This window comes from Monodelphis domestica, chromosome 1 (assembly GCF_027887165.1).
Source record: "Monodelphis domestica isolate mMonDom1 chromosome 1, mMonDom1.pri, whole genome shotgun sequence".
NCBI lineage: Eukaryota > Metazoa > Chordata > Mammalia > Didelphimorphia > Didelphidae > Monodelphis > Monodelphis domestica.
Window position 1 is genome coordinate 302,623,130 of NC_077227.1, and position 22,254 is coordinate 302,645,383.

At 35.2% G+C, this 22,254-nt stretch overlaps 1 protein-coding gene across 6 annotated transcripts in view; it reads right to left on the reverse strand.

The window, feature by feature from the left end:
* Positions 1–22,254, reverse strand: part of BRF1 (BRF1 RNA polymerase III transcription initiation factor subunit) — a 207,169-nt gene that overhangs the window by 86,549 nt on the left and 98,366 nt on the right. For all 6 annotated transcript variants that reach the window (XM_001363975.4, XM_056811075.1, XM_056811076.1 and 3 more), the window contains 3 exons: positions 16,486–16,579; positions 12,701–12,827; positions 44–83 (listed from right to left, as the gene is read on the reverse strand). In XM_001363975.4, coding sequence (XP_001364012.2) covers positions 44–83; positions 12,701–12,827; positions 16,486–16,579 — 261 coding nt within the window. The remainder of the gene's footprint in view (positions 1–43; positions 84–12,700; positions 12,828–16,485; positions 16,580–22,254) is intronic.

The following is a 22,254-nucleotide window of genomic DNA, read 5'->3' on the forward strand; positions in this document are numbered from 1 at the left end:
AAGGAAAAAATAAATAATCGAAGCTATAAGACAAGACTACTACCTTCCACATCCTCAAGTTCTTTTGATAAGGCCTGTTCAAGCTGAAACATAAGAGGAAAAAGATGCATTTCAGTAAGAAAATTATACATTCTTGAAAAATGACTTTTCTGTAATTCTTGTATTTTTTATTACAAAGATGTTTATTTTTCAATAGTAATTCTCTTTTACCTGCAATACATTTTTTTTTGTTACTACAACAGATGATGCTAAATAGCATTTCTTAAGAAATTGAGAAACCAGGACAGCTAGATAGCACAGTGAATAGAGATCACCAGGCCTGGAATCAGGAGGCCCTAGATTCAAATCTAATCACAGATACTTCCTAGTTGTATACTAAGGCAGAAAGGAGAGAGAGAGAGAGAGGGAGAGAGAGAGAGAGAGAGGGAGAGAGAGAGAGAGAGAGAGAGAGAGAGAGAGAGAGAGAGAGAGAGAGAGAGAGAGAGAGAGAGAGAGAGAGAGAGAGAGAGAGAGAGAGAGAGAGAGAGAGAGAGAGAGAGAGAGAGAGAGAGAGAGAGAGAGAGAGAGAGAGAGAGAGAGAGAGAGAGAGAGAGAGAGAGAGAGGAGAAGAGAGAGAGAGAGAGAGAGAGAGAGAGAGAGAGAAGAGAGAGAGAGAGAGAGAGAGAGAGGAGAGGAGAGAGAGAGAGAGAGAGAGAGAGGAGAGAGAGAGAGAGAGGAGAGAGGAGGAGAGAGAGAGAGAGAGAGAGAGAGAGAGAGAGAGAGAGAGAGAGAGAGAGAGAGAGAGAGAGACTGGGAAGTCCTTAATGGGCCTTTTTTCTACTCACTTAGGATGACAAATGTTTGGTGTTACCTGAATTCTTGGTATCTTGACTGAAAAATGTAATTTGGGGGAAGAAGGCAACATTTTCATAAAATTTTAGTAGATATTATTTAGCTACTTGTAAAATACCAGAAAGACATAAAACATTGCCCTACAGATATGGGAATGTGGCTTGCTTCTATGTGTGTGTCCATTATATGAATGTATAGTAAATGATCTTTCTCATTATAACACGAGGACATCTTTAACCCAGGTATTACACTTGAACAAGTCAAAATGATGAACTTATAATATCAAGAATATACAGCAGAATAGGAAAACATTCATAGTTAAGAAGTTCTAGGACAGGAAACAAAATTCACAAATAAAAGAGTTGTTTGAGAAAACATCTGAGGAACACAATAAATATTCAGAGTTTTGAAAGAACCAAATTGCAAAACTAGACTAGAAAATCATTGTGAATCAAACAGTAATGGAATAGGAGGATGGGCAGAGGTCATTTCAGCAGCAATCTGAGCCTTAGCCATTCCTGAGCCTGAATAAAATTGTAAAAACTCATAGAAGTTCCCAACCCACTCCTTAACTTATATTCACTTCACAAAGCACTGTTGCTACCCCACGTTGAAGGCCAAAAGATAGTAAACATAGTGCTACAATAAATATATAAAGAGAATCTATTTTTACCTTATCTAAAACAATTAAGATAATTTCAAAAATTTTAAAAAGAGCTATGATGTCCATGTATATTAGTCTCAAGCTCAATTACGTCTAACCTTTTTATTAAATTCTAAAGATCTGGATGCTATAAGCTAGAGATGCTAAAGATGATCTACTCTAGCCTCATTTTGTAGATGAGAAAACAAAAAACTAGTGACTAGATGTGTCATATTCAAATCCATATAGTGAGTGCAATAAAATTGAGACAAGAACCCAAGCATCTGGATTTATGGTTCAGTGCCTTTTTTTTTTTAAGTTCTGAACTTAACATCAAATAAAATAAGCATTTTGATAAATATAGGATTCAAAAAGAAAACTGTCCATAAAGCCAAACTTTATTACATATAACTTAATTTTCATTTTAAATATGTAACAAATTCAACATTCAAAGCCACTCAATTTGCTCCAGTGCTTTTTCACCATACCATGATACCTTAACGGTTTCATAGTGGAATTAGTTTCATAATCTTCATTTATTAATAACTCTGCTTAAGCTATTTGAAAAACAAAATTAGTAATACTATAAGAAATCTTTAGCCATTAATATACCCATCTCTGTGGGGCAGTGTTTTATGGCTTTACAATATTTTAGAAGTAGTATAGATTAATTTTAATTTTTACAGTAACTAAATAATAAATCATTTTTTAAAAACCATAGCAAACTCATAGAAGCTTCTAATCATAACCTTAAGTTACATTCACTTGTTTAAAAAAATTAAATGACAAAAAAATGAAAAATTTAAATGTTTTGTATAAAAGGAAAAAAAAGCCAGCAAGGTAGCATAGTAGATAGAGTGCCAAGTCTGAGGTAAAAAGGCCTCATCATCCTCATGAGTTCAAATCTGGCCTCAGACACTTCTGAGCTGTGTTCCTCTGAGTCAGTCACTTAATCCTGTTTGCTGAAGAAGGAAATGGAAAACTTTTCCAGTATCTTTGCCAAGACCATTCCAAATGGGGTCACACAGTCAGACACAACTGAAACAACGACCTACCAGTCAAAGTTACTCTCTTAAAATCTTAAAAATGTGTGCTTATATATAGGACAAAAATATACACCTCCTTCCTCTTAACACATGAAGGAAGATTACAGTAATTTTAATATTCCTGAATTTCTGGTGAACCTTTTTGGCATAATCTTCTGTCAAATAAAATTCTGGGCTATAAACATCAAGATGGCAGAACTGAAAGTAGGAGGCTTTGGTTAATGCTTAGCACTCATCAATTTATCTTAAAACCAAACATTTATGAAACAATTCACTTAGCACAATCTATTTATATGTAAGGTAATTATGAAGAGCTTTCCTCAAACTGTTGGTGAACTATGTAAATAATCATTTCACTTCAATGACTTGATAACTAAAAGTTCATCTAATTTATACATTAAGCAAATATTTATGCATCACCTAATATTAACAGTTATTGGAAATTGCCATTATCACACAATGAAATGTCAACACTTTCATATTTGTTTTATTAACAAATATTTATCCTTCTACCTCCAATACCAAAGTTCGGCATGTCAATCTATAGACAAAAAATCATGCACCCTGATAAGGCAACAATATTTCTTATGCAATGGGATTCATTTCTTTGGGACCCCTTGTGCTTTACTGTCTTTATGATTACTGCCTTATATAATGATAATCAAATTAAGAAGCATTTATTAAGTTCCTGTCACAGGCAATGCACTGTGATGAGCAATGAAGATAAAAAAGACAAAAGTTAAACAGTAATTGATTTTTTAATTAAATTTTTTTTCAGAATATTTGTACTAGCACAAGATAAGAAAGCTAAGACAGAATTGTATTCAAAGAAAAATATCAGTAAAAAAATTTCTTAATTAAGGAATTAAGAAGAAATTAAACAGAGTACTCTGATCTTGATACAATGTTAGTCACCCTGAAACAATGGCTTACTTCTGAGCATAGTTTATGAGTAGGGGCATGATGTTACCAATGGTTCTACATATTACTTATTTACTTCTTTCACCCAAAAGATACAGAAGATGGCCCTTGAATGGATACTCACCCAGGAATGAGCATCTGAAGGAAGGATTACATCTCTGAAGGCAGACTTCTCATAAGTCACTGAACACTACTTTCAGTAACAGGTTTAATGACATAATTTACACACACTCTATAAGAACTTCACTGACATCACAATTCATCACAAAACATTAAATTACAAAGAGCAATAGCCTTGGGCAGCATATTTACATTCACATCATTGGCAGGAAAAAGGGAGAATAGGTGAAATTGCTAATAAACCAAGCTCTTTGTTTCCATACTCAAAGTAGTACTAAAATCAGAAATTAAATTGATTTTTAGTGATTTTTGTTAAATGCAAGGAATGAGTCCCTTCAAAGCAGGAAAGGAAGAAGACTGGAGGGAGGAGAAAAGCAGAGATGCTGTGGTCCAGACACATCACTCAAGCTTCATCAGTTTTACTTTGGGTGTCTCAGGTAGGCTCAAAGTTACTTCTTTGCTCCATTTGTGCTTGCTTGGAAATTTCAACTGTCCACAAGTCCATATTGTCTTTTCTCAAAAATTTTTCTAGCATTCTGTTATGCTTTTTCTTGTGCTTCAATCTTTTTCTTGCTTCCTTTGCTGCATTTTTTAAAGTTCTCCTTAATTGTCAATACACCAAAAGTTACACTGGCTATTTCTAAACAACCAGTTTGAAAAACTCATGGTGCGCTCTTTTCACATTTGTAGGTGTTTTTTTTTCCCTCCTTCCTAACATGCTTCTCTCTTTCAAAAGAAGGCTCTACTACAATCTTTTTCTGCCTGAATTATATGCAGTACCCTTTTCTTCTCTTCCTAATAAGTAGGAACTGGTAGCCATTGTCAATAACTCCAAAAAAGACCTTTGTGATCTTTCTACATAAACTTGGTTTCTATGAAGATGCAAAAAAAAACCAACCAAACAAAAAAAAAATGGGTAACTGTTTCAAACATGTCTTTCTCATCTGTTTCTTCAAGAGCTATCAGTAAAATACCAAATGAGTTCAAGCTGAACTACAAATATTCAAGTTATCTGTCTTTTAATTTGTTAAAAAAGATTTCTTTTCTTGTCCTTCATCTTCACATAGAGAAGGTCATCACGATCTTCTTGGTGTTGCCAAACCTGACCCCATATTGGGAGAAAGTCACCAATTTCAGTCACTTTGTTCAAGGAGTTACATTCTACAAAGCATTAATATATTTAAGTATATAAAGAATACAAAATAAGTACAAAGGAGTTAAGGGAGGGAGGGCACTTGCAGTTTAAAAATTCAAATAGATTAAATTTTTATTATCATGCAAAGCACACTTCCACATTGTCATTGTTGTAATAACATGCTCACACCAAAACAAAAGCCCAAAATAAAACTGTACATACACTGATGTGAAAAAGAGTATGTTTTGATAGTCATCCATCCACTTCCAAAAGTTCTTTCTTTAGAAGTGGATAGCATACCCCCGATCATAGTCTTTCAGAATTGGCCCAGATCATTGCATTGCTAAGAGTAGTCAAATTTTCATAGTTGATTATCAATATTGCTGTTACTGTGTACAGTGTTCTCCTGGTTCTGCTTATTTCACTCTGCATCATTTCATGCAGATCTTTCAAGGAGGAAATCAAGAAAGCTTTCATCTAGAAAGTAGCGCTTGGAGTGTTGTTAGAAGTAATGGATTGTGAAAGGAAGATGAGGAAAGGGTGAATTCCAGGCACTGGAGGAAATCAATCATCTACTTATTATTAAATCAACAATTATGTACCATACACTGTGATAGGAACTGGGGATTTAAATACAATAAATTAAATAATCCCCTACTCACAAGGAGCTTAGATTTTAACACATAAACAAGTATACATATGTAAAAGAGAGAATATACATGCACACAAAGAACATCATCTGTCAGTCAAAAGGAACATTCCATTTGGAATGTTACCAGGAAAAACAGTTGGAGCTAAGCCAACAGCTGAGAGGCTGTACTAGACCTTTGGTTTCTGACAGATTGATGGAGAAGAAGCTGAGACTTTGGACTGGTGTGGCTGATGGTGGTGAAGAAGCTAATTGTGTCTCTGGACTTGAATTAATCAAGTTGGAGGTTATCTGGCTGATTGACAGAAGAAGAATAAAGAAGACAGACAGTTGTCCTCCTATCTCTCTGACTGTCCCTGTTAGTGACTGATTGTCATTTCCTCAATATCCTCCTAACTCTCACTTTAGAGAACAGGGAACCCTATCCCTCTTACCTTATTCTCTCCATCTGTCTTCCCTGAATAAACCCTTACTTGAGTAAAAGAAGAGAAAAAGGTATTTTCTCTAAAGCATAGTAGTTTACACTGAGTGAAACTGGAAAGGGGGGAGGGGAAGCTGAAAGGCTTTTGAAGAGAGGGTGGAAACAGGGAGAAGGGTAGGCAAAACCTTGACCCATTAGTTATCCAGAATCAATCAATATATACCCTCAGGAATTACTATCTATTACAGACATAAGAATATACAAAATAAATAGCAAAAATACAAAAAAAATTATTCCAAAATAAATATATTGGAATAAATACAAATAAATGCAAGGAAATTTGAAAGAACAAGCATTAGAAGTTGGTGGGATCATAAAAGGCTTCACTTCAAAGGTGGTTCTGAATCAGGAGTTATTTTATGAACTGGAATTAAGGGAGAAAACATCTAGTCATAGGAGATAGCCAATGAAATGGGAGATGTAGTGTCATGTACAACAAAGAAAAGGTCAGGGCATCTGGATCACAGGAAGAGAGAGACCCCAAGAGGTGGGGTCGGTAGAGTGTCATATGTGAAGATTAAAAAGATCAGTTTGGCTGGATTTCTTAGTGCAAGAAGGAGAATATTCCTTAAGAAGGCTAGAAAAACAGTTCTAGTCAGATATTCTGCTCATTTCATTTTGCATCAGTTCTATATACCAAGTTCTATATATCAGTTCTATATACCAAGAAAAGGACTTATATGTAGAAAATATTTATAGTAACTCTTTGTGGTGATAAAGAATTGGAAATTGAGGGGAATGTATGAACAAGTGTAACAGTTAAAATTTAGTAATATGGGGAGACTGAGGCAGGTAGAAATTAGTTTCTCTCTGCAAGGAGTATTATATTTTTAGAGGTTTATTGAAGATTAAGGATTAAAGAAAATACAGGATAAGAGATACATGTCCAGGCCATAGAGAGGCCTAGATACAACCTCACCTACATTATGAAAAAAAGCCACGCCTGCCCCAAAACGGAAGTCCCCGAGTCTCAAAAGCCTTTGAATCAGTTTAAATACCTTCTCAATCTCGGCCCAGGGGAGATTACAAGACATTCTGGGGAAGTGGAGCAAAGGCTTGTGGGGATTGTAGTCCTGTATTCGAGTCTATTTTTTACATTCCCCTGTTTCATCGTTTGAAAAAAATTAATTTTTTTCCAAAGGATCATGAAAACATAATCAATTTAAAGACTACAATAATTTGAGGATAAGAGAAACAAAAGAATAAAACCAATAATTGCTGAACGCATTGACAAAAAGCCCATTAGGGGGCAGTACCCTTTGGCATGAAAGTATACATACAAATAAATGTTCAATCAACCACACCCAAAGTTCATTTTTGTGCAGCTTGTGGTCTGGAAGCTTCTTCATGGTGGCTTCTCCAACAGTTCAGTTCTGGATTCAGAGAGGTAGCATCTTCTTTACCTAAAATTCTTCTCAAAAGGAATTTAAACTTTGCAATTTAAATAATGATATTTTTTTACATTCCCCCCATTAAGAGGGTGATTTAAAAACCGGGATCACTTAGGGATGCATGGCTGAGGTATATGAATCAATTGGCAAGAGATATTAAAAAGATATCAGAAAAATCAAAAAGAAAAATCTCTGGATGAAAATATAGACTTATCAAAGTCTTATGTGTAAAAATTCCAAGTAAAAGAAAAATAAATCTATAACAGGTCCTTGAATCAGGGCCCAATCAAAATGATCTAAGCAATGATGCATTTACCCAGTCAGTAGCCAGGACTACAGAAAGGTACCACACTATGAAAGGTAGAAAAGGGGACCAGATTATAGGAGCCAAGGTTTCGGGGATACTCGTCTATGAGTATCTTCAGAGTGAGTGTGGACACAAGGAAAGCCTATGTCTTAACACATGTTAAACATAGTAACCTCGAGTCTTCACACTAGGTTCAAGACCTTTGTATTGGCCTAGAAGTGCATCAATCCATCCTGGATTTGCTTTTCTTTGGCTCTGTGCAATGGCTCTTGTGTGTATATCTTGTCCTGGAATCAGAGAGAATCATTAAGCAAAGTCCCATAATTTTTTAAATAATTAGTGGCATCATTTTTATAGTCACAAGCTTTTTAGGGCATGCATTAGCAAATGTATTTCAAACTTGTAGCACTGAAAAGTCAAAAAGTTAAAGAAAATCTTAATGCTGGTGACATGTGCTTCAAATATAAAAAGGAGAGAAAAAATAATAAAAACTGAAAAAGTATATTGCACATGCAAGAAAAATATAATAATAAAAGAGCTTTAAAAAATTCAAAAATATAGCTTATAATCATTGACACTCTGTGTCAGCTAAGAAAATATAAAATGCGAGGCTTTCTCACCAAAAATGAGATCCATTTCCTCTTAATATCTGGCCATGACCACTGTGAGTAGAAGGCAAATGAAATGAAAATGGTTAACAATTTTTTTTATTTTTAAAAATACAGTAGTACAAATATGTAGATATCAATATCCCCAAAATTCCCAATAGCCCAATTAATTATAATAGCAAACAAACACACTTTCATATTTCACATAAGTTGCTGTATGACATTTTTAAAACCTATGAATTGATGGACATTTGTCACAATTTTTACAAACATAGAAATCCTTCAACCTTGGTATTTAAACATATTTTTTTAAAACAAAGTAAAACTCATCTTGGGTTAAGAACATAATCAAGAAATCTATATATCATTCTGGTAGAAGTAAAATAGTGAGCTGAAGAGAATATATAAAGGGGTGCTCCTTTTTTGGAGGCTTTTTAGGGGTAGAAATGCTCTGAGATTAACTACCCAACTTCCATTCACATATTTAGAAATACGGGAAGGTTGGGGGTTATAAAATGTATTTCACTTCAGCTAATGGGCCTTAGGGCAGGCAAAAATAACCAGATTGTTAAAAAAAATTCCAAAAATCATATTTAAAAAACCCTTAAAATCAAATCAGATATTTAGCACATTAAATTTTTCCAAGGTTGTTAATACAATTATAACCAGTTCTGAAGTCCATCTATCCTCAGCAAAATAGAAAAAAGCTGTTTTTTTCATATATGGGCTTATTCACAATAATATTTGTTCAATAGTTATAGGGGAAAAACAACAGAAATTCAAAACTCAGTACATTCAAAATAAATTCAATCAACCTTCAGTTCAAGCAGAATAATATTGAATCCAGTAATATATGAACTTAAAATCACAAAGTTAAACCATAACAAAAAATTCAATAGAATACAGAGATTTTTATAAACCATTGGAGTCTGAAATGCCTCAAAATATAGCCTGCCTTTAGTCTCTTCAAAGTTCCTTGGGTTTTTTTTTTGTTGTTGTTGTTTGTTTGTTTTTAATTATCCATTTAAATGTCTATTGTCTGAAGATAGAGTAGTAAGAGCTAGGCAATGGGGGTTAAGGGGTCCGTCCAGGGCCCCATAGCTGGGAAGTATCTGAGGCCAGATTTTAACCCAGGACGGCATGTCTTTATGTTTGGCTATCAGGTCGCTGAGCCACCCATTTGCCTCCCCAAAGTTGAATCTTTTGGCTGAATCTTTCTTCTGGCACACAGGTGAAATCAATAAAATTACCAGAACAGTCAAAAGGTATTCTTTTAAACAGCCCATTGCTTTTTAAGTTTCTGTTTGAAAAAATCTGTTTCTTCTCTCTAGTCTCTTTCGTGGGTCTGGGGCTGGGGTGATGAGCCAGAGCACAGCGCGGAGCAGGCAGCCGGGGTGGGGCCCGGAGAAGCAGCTGTCCTAAAAGGATGGTGGCAGCGGCGGCAGGCAGGAGCTGATCAACAGCTTTGGGAGGGTAAAAAAAAAAAACAAGCAGGGCCAGGAGCTTGGGCACCAGGTGAGAGGCTGCAGAAGCAGAAGCAGGAGAGGGCCACAGGCAGGAGCTGATCAAGATGGTTTTCTAAAGAGCATCTCGGAGAACCTTGGCTTTAAAAAAAAATTCTCTAGGCTAAAAAAATTTTGAGAAGTTCTTATACAATCTAGTGGTCGCCATCTGTAACAGTTAAAATTTAGGGGAGATGGGGAGACTGAGGCAGGTAGAAATTAGTTTCTCTCTGCAAGGAGTATTATATTTTTAGAGGTTTATTGAAGATTAAGGATTAAAGAAAATACAGGATAAGAGATACATGTCCAGGCCATAGAGAGGCCTAGACACAACTTCACCTACATTATGAAAAAAAGCCACACCTGCCCCAAAACGGAAGTCCCCGAGTCTCAAAAGCCTTTGAATCAGTTTAAATACCTTCTCAATCTCGGCCCAGGTGAGATTAAAAGGCATTCTGGGGAAGTGGAGCAAAGGCTTGTGGGGATTGTAGTCCTATATTCGAGTCTATTTTTTACACAAGTTATGGTATATTATTATGAAAGAAGGCTACTGTGGTAGCAGAAATGATATGGGGAATTTATGGTTCCAGAAAAACCTGAGAAGACACATATGAACTATTGCAAAGTGAAGTAAGCAGAATCAAGAGACCATTGTTTACATTGTAATATTGTAACTATGATCAATTGTGAAGGACTTCAGTACAATACAATGATGTAAGGTATTCCAAAGGATTTATGATGAAAAATGTCTTCCATCTCCAGAGAGAACTGATTAAATCTGAGATTACAGATTCAAGCATAATTTTTTTACTATTTTTCTTGCTTTTTTTGCTAATATGGAAATATGTTCTGCATGATTTCATATGCATAACTGATATTACATTGCCTTACTTTTCAGTAAGTGGAGGAAATTTGGAAGGAGAGAATTTGGAACTCAAAACTTTTTTTTAAAAATGAATGTTATAAACAATACATTTGTTTTAGGATGATAGCTTACAATCAGAAAGAGAAATGTTAGCATTTTTCATTAGGGAAGTATAACACTTATGAGTAATGAGGAGACCTAGTATTTGACTTACAGGATTTAAAGAGACTGAAGAATTGGTGGAGAGCTTGAAAGAGCATCCAAGTGGATATTAAATTATCTTAGTTAAAATAAGGGTAGGAGTTAGGGAGGAGAGGAAAATGGTGAACCACATACTAAATTCTTTGAAAAAGAAAAAGAAAATGACCCGGGGACCAAAAGAAACCAACCACTCTAAGCTGGATTGAGAGGAGAGACTGCTAAACAAAGCAATGGGAGAATCTGAAAGTAACACAAGGAAGTAAGGAGCATTTTCACTACATTTATAGAGTTAGTGTGTTAAGGAATATAGGTGAAAGGACAACCAAGGCTGAAGAGGAAGGCTAAATAAGTAGTGTCTTCAATAGGGAGCTTTATCTCAGTTAGGTCTAACTCTGCATTGGCAAACCTATGGCAAGCATGCCAGAGCTCCCTTCACCCTCTCCACTTATACTTGAGGACATTTCTTACATCACTTGCCCCTCTGCCCAGCAGCCCAATGGGAAGTGCTTCTTCCCTTCTCTGTCAGGGGTAAGGCAGGAGGGCTCACATGCACATGAAGGTTGCATTTTGGGCACTTGGTCTCTAAAAGGTTCACCATCACTGGTCTAGCAGATGAAAGTAATGTGAGAAAAAATATCATGAATTAAAGGAAATTTGTTCACCATGGAAAAGGAGACAATGGAAAGACAAGGTAAAGTTGAGGAAAACTGGGATGAGAGAGTCAGTAAAAAGGCACAAGAGCTTATAGGATCATAGATGTGGAAGGAATTTAGTGGCTACTGAGGTTCCAACTTTTCAGAGAAGTAAACTAAGGTGTACAGAGAAGCTAAGTGACTTGTTCAAGGTCACACAATTAGTATATGTCTGAGAATGTGAATCCAAGTCATAATAACTCCAAGAATAGTACTCTAATCACTATGTCATGCTATATATAAAGTGTGCTACATATAAAGAGAGAGACAAACAGATTGACTGATTTTGCTATGTGTAAGAAACATCAAGAAGACCAGTTTGGCTGGTCAGTGGAAGAGAGGAGTAAATAAAATAATGTTGGAAATGTAAGTTTGAGCCAGGTTGTGAAGGGCATCAAAAGTTAGAGGCCTTATTAGATCCTAGAAATAGTAGGGAACCACGGAAACTGGTTGAATAGGTGAGTTAACAAGGTCAAACCTAGACTTAAAAGCTGTGAGGTGGATATCTTGGAGTTGGGAGAGTCTTGAAGAAAGGAGAACAATTAGGAAGCTATTATAATAATCTAGGTAAGAGGTGATACAGGCCTGTGTAATGGCTGTGTGAACATCAAGACAGGGACTGATGTGAGGGATGCTGGAGGTGCAGAAAGAGAAAAATTATGGCAACTGATTGGTAAGTGGAATAAGAAAGAGTAGAAGTCAAGGATTATAAAAATTATGAGTCTCCTTTATCTGCCCTATTCAATGAAATCCAAAATTTCTTAAAGTTATTTTGTTCTCGAATAGTATGATTCTATAATACTCAGTTTAAACTCCTCAAAGAGATTTGAAAATGTGATATAATATACACACACTTATATAATGCTTTAATGCTTACAAAGCATTTTTCTTACAACTGTGAGGTTCCTTACAAAAAATGTGTATTGTTACCCTCACTTTACAAATCTAAAATCACATAGCTAGCATGTGTCAAAGCAATTCTTCTCCAAATCAAAAGATACAGGAAAAAACCACTTTGATCATTATGATAATAGTAGTTTGGCAGAAAAATAATGAGAAATTTGAAAACATTAATTGTGTCTTTGGAATTTACCATCAATATTTGCTGGCAAGATTCTTCTCTTCCAAACTATATTAAAATTGTGTCTGAACATCCCCCAAAGCACTTTATCAATTCTATTATAATAGATTAAAACACTCTGAAAAGATTAAAATATACTTATAATTATGTAGGTATTATTGCTTTGCATACTTTTTCTATTCAATCTAAATAATTAAATAACAGGGAGGATATGACTTTTCTTTTACCTGCTTTATCTTTAACTTTCTTTGCCCAGCTGTGAAAGAAGGTGGGTCACATTCGCCTTCCAAATCAATCTTCATAAATTCATCTATGGTCAGCTGACTGGTAGGTGTATCCTCAAATTCTGTTAGCCTAAAAGCATGCAAAGTGAAACTGAAACCTGCTTCCCCTTAGAAAATAACATTTTAAAGTTACTGCCAAATTTCATGCATGATGGGCATAAATATCCTGCACCTGCAATGACTTATATGAGAAGTGATATAAAAGATATGCTCATGGAGCACTCAACAAAAAAAAGGTGCTGTTAATTTAACAAGCATGAGACTACAAATGGACAGCTCAAGTACATCATTAGTCTCCTCAAAAACTAAAAGAACCAGAGCATATATATTTCTTCTTGGACTATAACAATGATAGATAAAAAAGGTATGTGAAGGAATAACAATATGGAAGGTTGAAGTACCCAGTCTAATAAAACAATGAGTCAACCAAAGTATCAATATCAAATAGCTAAAATTTACAAGTGGTTCAATCAAATAAATAGCATTTCATTCATACAAATCTATGCCTGTTAAACATAACCATCATCATTTTCCTTTGACATATTATGGAGAAAAAAATTGCAAGATAACATTTTAACAAAAGCTATGTGTAAAGTGTTAGTAAAATGGGTCACATTGGTCCTTCAGCAAAAGCCAGGGACCTGACCATGATCAATTTATTGGTTACATTAGCAGTAACCAAGAAATTGGGTATATGGCTTCTCACTTTCAATGACCAAAGACCCAGAGTAAGGGATGACAGAACCTTTTAAAGCTAGGTACATCTTCTTTCAGACTGGTCTGACAGTACATCATCTGGACCTATGTGACAGAGGCTGGCACATGAAGAAAAGTGCCAGGCTGACGAGTGTGTGGAACTGATCACCTCGTCAAGGGAGGGGCCCCAGGAAGCAGGAATCTTGGGGAGAGTAGAAGATTCTGGCTGGGAGAGCAGTGAAGCTCTCAGTCTTGAGAAGCTGAAGAGAGAAGGTGGAAAAAGACTTTCTCCTGAGGGTTACCCACTTTTTCTGCTGGTGACTGGAAATTTTTCCCCTAGTATTGCCCAATTGAAAAGACTATTGAAGAGGAAACCTGAAAAAGACATTTTAAATATCTGTTCTATTTTACTTCAGCTCCTGTTTCCCTGAGTCAGAACTGTGGCCAAGAGGCCAAACCCAGGGTGAGTCAACTTGACTTTCTCTCAGGGGGCTCAGGCTGCCAAGGTCTGAGTTCCCCCCAAATTCAAGGAGGGAGGGGAAAGGGTTTTAGATAGAGACAGGGACCCCCTTTTCTCCACTTTCTTCTCCCATTCTTTCCCTGCTAGTTATTCCTTTGTATTACCTTGATTGAGTTGACATTAAAATAGTTAACTTTTCCCCAAGCTGTGTGTGGGTGAACAGATCAAGGGGAGACCCTTTGGTCTTGAGTAGTGGAGAGGGGACAAGAGGACAAGAGCAAATCTGGGAGAGCAGCCATAGCTAAGGAGGGAAGGCAGAAGGGAGAACATCTTCAAATCACCTCTCCTCTCTCTGAGCCAACTCATTACATCTGCTGTCTCCCCTGAACCCCACTTTGAGAAGGGGGGAGTTCTCCCCTCTTTTCCTCTCTCTCTATACTGAGAGACTGAACCCCTCAGTTACAACTAAACAACCCCTCAAATACAAATGGCATTTTCTTAATGTGCTGCCAGCCTCTGTCACAAATTCCCTGTAAAAGGAAAAGGGAATGCCAAATGGCTAAAAAAAAAAACAGAAACCATCTCAATCAGGTTCTCCCCTCTCCCACAATTTTGGCCTTCTACTTGGAGATGAAATCACCCCCCTAACTTTGAAAAGAAGCAGCAAGTTGTCCTCTAGTTCTCTGTTAACAGGGTAAATAGAAATCGGGGTCTCAAGTCAAACTGGTGAAAGAGTAGATGCCCCAGGGGCTAGTCTCCTTTTGAAATAAGAAAGGGAATTTTGATGAGATAGAGAAAAGATGGATTATAGAATCACATTTATTATCAAATAATACAACAATATTTTTCCTCAATACCTTGCCAATCTGTTATTATATATCCATAATTAAGAAAAGAGTGCCATTTCAATATCAAAGGGAAAACATACACACACACACACACACATATATATATACATATACACATATAATATCAGCAGCCTTCAATCCCACAAATGCCTCCAGACAGCAAAGACTCCAAGTGAAGTCACAGGAGAGAAAGCTTAATTTAAGTCTGACAATTCTGCAAAAAACAGTATTCCTGTCCTGATCATAGTGCATTACAGGGATATACATGTGACTACTAAGAAGCAATTCCTACATGGATAATTTAAAATATGACCATATTAACTAATTAACTTATATTTATAGGATTTTTGAGGCTTATACGATCTTAATAGTTAAATATAAGGCATGTGATCAAAATAAATACAAGAAATCCAAATAATTTTCCTTTTCCTTTTTCCACTACCACACAATACAGTTTCATTTGAAAATATCAATCAAGTTTTAAAAGTTCATAAAAATAATAGGTTGACAAATGATTGACAACTGTCACATTTATCTTGTCAAAGAAAGTAAAATTTTCATCATAAATTAAATAGGAATAACTGCTGTAAATAATTCAAAATATCACTCAAAAATTCTTATTCACAAGTCTCTCCAGTGAGATGACTGCACTCAATTTTTACCATGTTCTCTAGTTATTTCATAGCAAATTGGACCCATTAATTATTACATTCTTTTGCCTACAGTGTCAAGCTAAACAGAAAAGAGAGATGACCTCAGTTAAAGAGGTTCCCTTTCTATTAAAGGGCAATGCCCAAAAGCTACTTTCATGTTTGTTTCCTGGCCATAGGGAATTAAATAAGAATTTGTAGATATATCTCACTTGAGACTTTTGTAGGAAATGCTTTCCTATTATTATGAGCTTTTAATAGAATAAGGACATCAACTTGGAAATAAGTTAAAGGGAAAGAATAAGAGATGACATAATTAGAAAAATTAGCAACTGGTATTCAAGTAAGATGTCTTCCAGTTCAAAAATTTTACAATTCTGCAAAAGATGAGCTTACTATAATAGTGCAAAAGATAATTGGAGAAACACTTTGAAGCCAGTAGTGGGCAGAGAATATATTGAAGATTCTATCCCTCCCTAAACCCCCATCCCCATTACATGAAAGAAGCCCAGAGGTTTGAGTAAACAGCATACTCAGTATGATCATACATGTTGGCTAAAATTTTTTAAAAAGGTATAGTAACCAGAATAAGAAAAGTTATAATCCCTCTGTATTGTGCACTAGTCAGATCACATCTGAAGAATGGTGGTATAGTCTGTTCTGGGTGTTACTTAATACAAGGTAAGATGGGTCCAAAGAAAGGTGACCAGGAAACCATACCCCACAAAAATCAGCTGATGGACTTAAGGAAACATAAATCTAGAGAGATTTCCATGACAAGTTCTTTTCTCCCTCAACTCTTATTCCTTCATGATAGTTTAAACTCATTTTGAACTCTCTCAATGTTTTATTATAGTTTTCTAGTTTTTAATTATATATGTGTATCCCAAATCAACTGATAAGCAATTACTGGGAAGTAACTGTTTTTTTCATCCTGTATCTTCCAAAGTATAATAAAGAACTCAAAATAAATACATGGAGAATAAACATTCTAAAGCAAGAAATATTTTCTCTGTCAAACTTCTCATGCATTACTCTGAAATTCATAAAATTTTGTTTTCAAACCAAACCTACCTCTTTCTTAATGTGGATTCACAAACTTTAACCACTCGGATAACCTCTTTAACAGTTCGTCGGAAATCATGCATTCTTGCTGCAACCAGCAGTGCTACAAAATGAACAAGAAAAATCTTAGTAAAACTATGCAGTAATTAAAAATTAAGAAACATAGTAATGGACAGATATCTAAGTAGGTGGAATAGTGATGAAGTAAATACAATGGTGGATTTGGATTAAGGAAGATCTGTGTAGTCTGAACACTGTCCCAGACACTTACAATGTGACCTTGAGCAAGTCATTAAAGAATCAGTTTCTTAATCCATAAATATGAGGATAATAGCACTTAATTCACAGAATTCTGAGTATCAAGTGAGCCAATATATGTAAAGTACTTTCCAAATATTAAAGTGCTACACATATGTTAGTTATTATTACCATAAATCCCTGGATGGTATGCATACATACACAAATGCACACGCAGCCGTGTACAAGCATAGGATGGCCAAAATCAACCCTTTCCTTGAGGTTTCATTTTAAAATCCTACTACACATAAAATTATAGGTTTGGGGTTGAAAGAGACTTCAGTTACTATCCAGTCTAATTGCTACATTTTTAGAGAAAAAGAAATCTAAAATCATAAAAGAGATTTGGCCAAGGTCATAGAACCAGAAAGGAGAAAAGGCGGGGTTCAAACCCATGTTCTCTAATTCTGAAATCTAATACTATTCTATTAGTAAACTCTTCAGTCAGTAATTTACTTCTTCAATAATACTTCTTCAATAATTCCTATTCTTCTGGGGTCTTTGACTTCAATACCTCTTTGAATCCCCAAAAGGAATATAATAATTTTTCCTCTTTAGACTTTATAGAGAAATATGTTTATTCTTTTTTTAACCTAACAGGCATTATTATTTTTTTCTTTTGCTTTTATCTTAACTAGATTCTGTTATATGAGGGCCACAATTATAATTTTTCTAAACTTTTTTAGTGCAGACAAAATTGTCTCCCCCAATACAGAGTAAGTATAGTGCCAAGAATGTATTAGACACATAATAAATATTCATCAAATATAATTTATATATTACACTTTTTGGAAACTTGAGTTAAAAGAAATTTTATCTTGATAATTCATGGGGCCTAGGAACAAAAACTGGAGATATCTTAGAATACTACAAATGTACAGTCTGGAATCAATATCCTACATTATTAAATATTATAGTATCCTAGAATAGAGGTGTCAAACATGGGCTCATGAAACCCACAATACTCTCAAGTATTGCCCAAAACAGATTAAAATGTAATTGGGAAATATTTTTTAAAGTAAATGAAAATACATTAGGACATATATAATGTCAATACAATCAATTCCCAACATTCCAGGACTTAACTTTTTGAGAATTCAAGCATTTGTATGATTTTATTATTTACTTCATTTTCACAATGACAACCATACACATTCACAGCTTTGAGCAGTAGAGAAAAAAATTAATTTCAACGTGTAAAAGTTTGTGAAGTAGCTGGTGTCCTACTAGATGCTTTACTAGTCTTGTTCATCCTACTATTTTAAAGAGGCCACAGTGTGTTCATTGCATATTTTCACTGTTTCCCTTTAAAACTCAAAACAAAAACTCAAGTTTTATGTTACAATTATGCCCCCAAATTGTAGTGCAAGTCTTCTTGGCTCTAAGACCAAGCATGAAAGTCAGTGATGTGATTTACTGGGGAAATAAAGGTGTTAGATAAACTTGTGCAAGAATGTCTGCAATTGCTGTCAGATAGGTGACCCTTAAGGCTCTTTAAACAGTGCACAAAATAGACGCTGCTGACAGATTAGGGTGATTTCAAACTGATGCATCCTTCGAGATCGCCAATACCATCCACCAGCTGCAAAGAACAGTGTTGGAAGCAATGTCAAGATACCCCCAGTCTTGGTGTCTTGTAACAGTAACAACTTTAAAAAAAAAAGTCCTAGCAAACTCTTCCTTGGTTTTCAGAGAGCAGCGAAAGCACCGAAGTTTACAACAATATAGTTACAGTACAACACTCTCATATCACCATCTAACCCAAAGGGAGATAAGATTCAATTTACAAAATATTTTCATTCTAAGAATTTTATTTCCTGCATTAGTACTTATGGTTGGTAGTATAGATTTCACATGTTATGTAAAGCATATATTCTCTGAAATCAATTTTTTAATGTGATATTAGCACAAAAAGTCAAATTCTAGGGAATTACCAACGAGACAAATATTGCATGCTATCAATTTTATTTTGTGTACTGCATTTTGAGTTATTTCATGGTTATTATAATAGAAAATGTAAATATTAATAAAACACCTTGTTATCAGAAAACTTTTTGCAGGAAAATGTATTTATAGCAATCTCTGAAAGATCAGTTTTTGGTGGCCACAAGAATCCAAAACCCTGTTTCTATAGGTTCAATATATTAACATTCACATTTATTTTCATGCCATTTCTAGGAATGTTAATTACACAAAAGCTGAAAACTGACTGTATATAATTTTAAAAAATCAATATGAAGCCTATAAGGATCCTTATGTACAATTTAGTAGCAACCATTTCCTTTTGATTTTAGCACCACTGATGACAAGATGATTAAATGCTGCTTCTGAACATACTCAAAAGGAGAGAGAGTCCAACCTAGTACAGAATGCATAAAGTCAAACAATTATAGCAGTTGCAGTTCCAAACCCAAGGGCTATATTGTCTGAAGTTATACCATTATATTCTTTTGCTTTCTCTTCATATCATTATATACTTTTTTTAACATTATTTTATTTGGTAATTTTCACACATTATTCATTGGAAACAAAGATAATTTTCTTTTCCTCCCCCTCTCCCAACATCCCTCCCGTAGCTGATGCATGATTCCACTGGGTATCACGTGTCCCTGATTCGAACCCATTTCCATGTTGTTGGCATTTGCATTAGGGTATTTTAGAGTCTCTCATAATTCATGTCCCCTCAACCCCTGTAGACAAGCAGTTGTTTGTTTTTCCTATGTGTTTTTACTCCCACAATTTGTCCTCTGCTTGTGGCTAGTGTTTTTTCTTCTAGATCCTTACAGAATGTTCAGGAATTTGTACTGACACTAATGGAGAAGTCCATTACTTTTGATTGTACCACAATGTATCAGTCTCTGTGTACAATGTTTTCCTGGTTCTGCTCCTTTCGCTCTGCATCACTTCCTGGAGGTTGTTCCAGTCTCCATGGAATTCCTCCACTTTATTATTCCTTTGAGCATAATAGTATTCCATCACCAACATATACCACAATTTGTTCAGCCATTACCCAATTGAAGGGCATCCCCTCATTTGCCAATTTTTGGCCACCACAAAGAGTGCAGCTATGAATATTCTTGTACAAGTCTTTTTCCTTATTATGTCTTTGGGGTACAAATCCAGCAGTGCTATGGCTGGATCAAAGGGCAGACTGTCTTTTATCACCCTTTGGGCATAGTTCCAAATTGCCCTCCAGAATGGTTGGATCAATTCACAACTCCATCAGCAATTCATTAATGTACTGACTTTGCCACATCCCCTTCAGCCTTCATTAATTTCCTTTGCTGTCATGTTAGCCAATCTGTTAGGTGTGAGATGACACCTCAGAGTTGTTTTGATTTGCATCTCTATGACAATAAGAAATTTAGAGCACTTTTTAATGTGCTTATTAATACTTTTGATTTCTTTGGCTGAAAACTGCCTGTTCATGTCCCTTGCCCATTTATCAATTGGAGAATGGCTTGATTTTTGGTATAATTGATTTAGCTCTTTATAAATTTGAGTAATTAGACCTTTGTCAGAGGTTTTTGTTATGAAGATTGCTTCCCAATTTGTTGCTTCCCTTCTCATTTTGGTTACATTGGTTTTGTTTGTACAAAAACTTTTTAATTTGATGTAATCAAACTTGTTTATTTTATATTTTGCAACTCTTTCTATGTCTTGCTTGGTTTTAAAGACTTTCCCTTCCCACAGGTCTGACATGTATATTATTCTGTGTTCACCTAATTTACTTATAGTTTCTTTCTTTATGTTCAAGTCATTCACCCATTCCTAGTTCATCTTGGTATAGGGTGTGAGGTGTTGATCCAAACCTAATCTCTCCCACACTGTCTTCCAGTTTTCCCAGCAGTTTTTGTCAAATAGTGGGGTTTTGTCCCAGAAGCTAGGGTCTTTAGGTTTGTCGTATACTGTCTTGCTGAGGTCACTTACCCCAAGTCTATTTCACTTTCTTCTCTAAGCCAGTACCAAATTGTTTTGATGACCACTGCTTTATAATAGAGTTTGAGACCTGAGACTGCAAGGCCAACTTCCTTTGTATATTTTTTTTATTATTTCCCTAAATATCCTTGATCCTTTATTCTTCCAAATGAACTTTGTTTTTTTCTAAATCAGTAAAAAAAATTTTGGAAGTTCAATGGTTATAGCACTAAATAGATAAATAAGTTTGGGTAGGATGGTCAATTTTATTATATTGGCTCATCCTACCCATGGGCAGTTAATGTTTTTCCAATTGCTCAGGTCTAGTTTTAGTTGTGTGGAGAGTGTTTTGTAGTTGTGCTCATATAGTTCCTGTGTTTGTCTCGGGAGATAGATTCCTAAGTATTTTATTTTGTCTAAGGTGATTTTGAATGCGATTTCTCTTTCTAGTTCTTGCTGCTGAGATGTGTTGGAAATATATAGAAATGCTGATGACTTATATGGGTTTGTTTTGTACCCTGCAACTTTGCTAAATATGTTGATTATTTTGACTAGCTTTTTGGTTGAATCTCTAGGATTCTTTAAGTAGACCATCACGTCACCCACAAAGAGCTTGTTCATTGCTTATTTTAATGCCTTCAATTTCTTTTTCTTCTCTAATTGCTACTGCTAGTGTTTCTAGTACAATGTCAAATAATAGAGGTGATAATGGGCATCCTTGTTTCACTCCTGATCTTATTGGGAATGCATCTAGTTTATCCCCATTGCAGATGATATTAGCTGATGGTTTTAGATATATACTGTTTATTATTTTTAGGAATGACCCTTCTATTCCTATGCTTCCTAGTGTTTTTAATAGGAATGAGTGTTGTATTTTATCAAAGGCTTTTTCTGCATCTATTGAGATAATCATTTGATTTTCGTTGGTTTACTTGTTGATATGGTCAATTATGTGGATGGCTTTCCTAATATTGAACCAGCCCTGCATTCCTGGTATAAATACTACTTGATCATAGTGAATGACCCACCTGATCACTTGCTGGAGTCTTTTTGCTAGTATCCTAGTTAGGATTTTTGCATCTATATTCATTAGGGAGATTGCTCTATAGTTTTCTTTCTCTGTTTTTGACCTGCCTGCCTTTGGAAACAGTCCCATGTTTGTTTCATAAAAGGAATTTGGAAGAACTCCCTCTTTATTTATTATGTCAAATAGTTTGTATAGTATTGGGATTAGCTGTTCTGTAAATGTTTGATAGAATTCACTTGTGAATCCATCAGACCCTGGGGATTTTTTCTTAGGGAGTTCTTTGATGGCCTGTTGGATTTCTTTTTCTGATATGGAATTATTTAAGAATTATATTTCTTCTTCTGTTAGTCTAGGCAATTTATATTTTTGTAAATATTCATATATATTGCCTAGACTGGTATATTTATTGTCATATAATTGGGCAAAGTAGTTTAATGATTGCCTTAATTTCCTCTTCATTAGAGGTGAGTTCCCCCTTTTCACCTCTGATGCTGTTAATTTGCTTTCCTTCTTTAAAATTAGATTGACCAGTACTT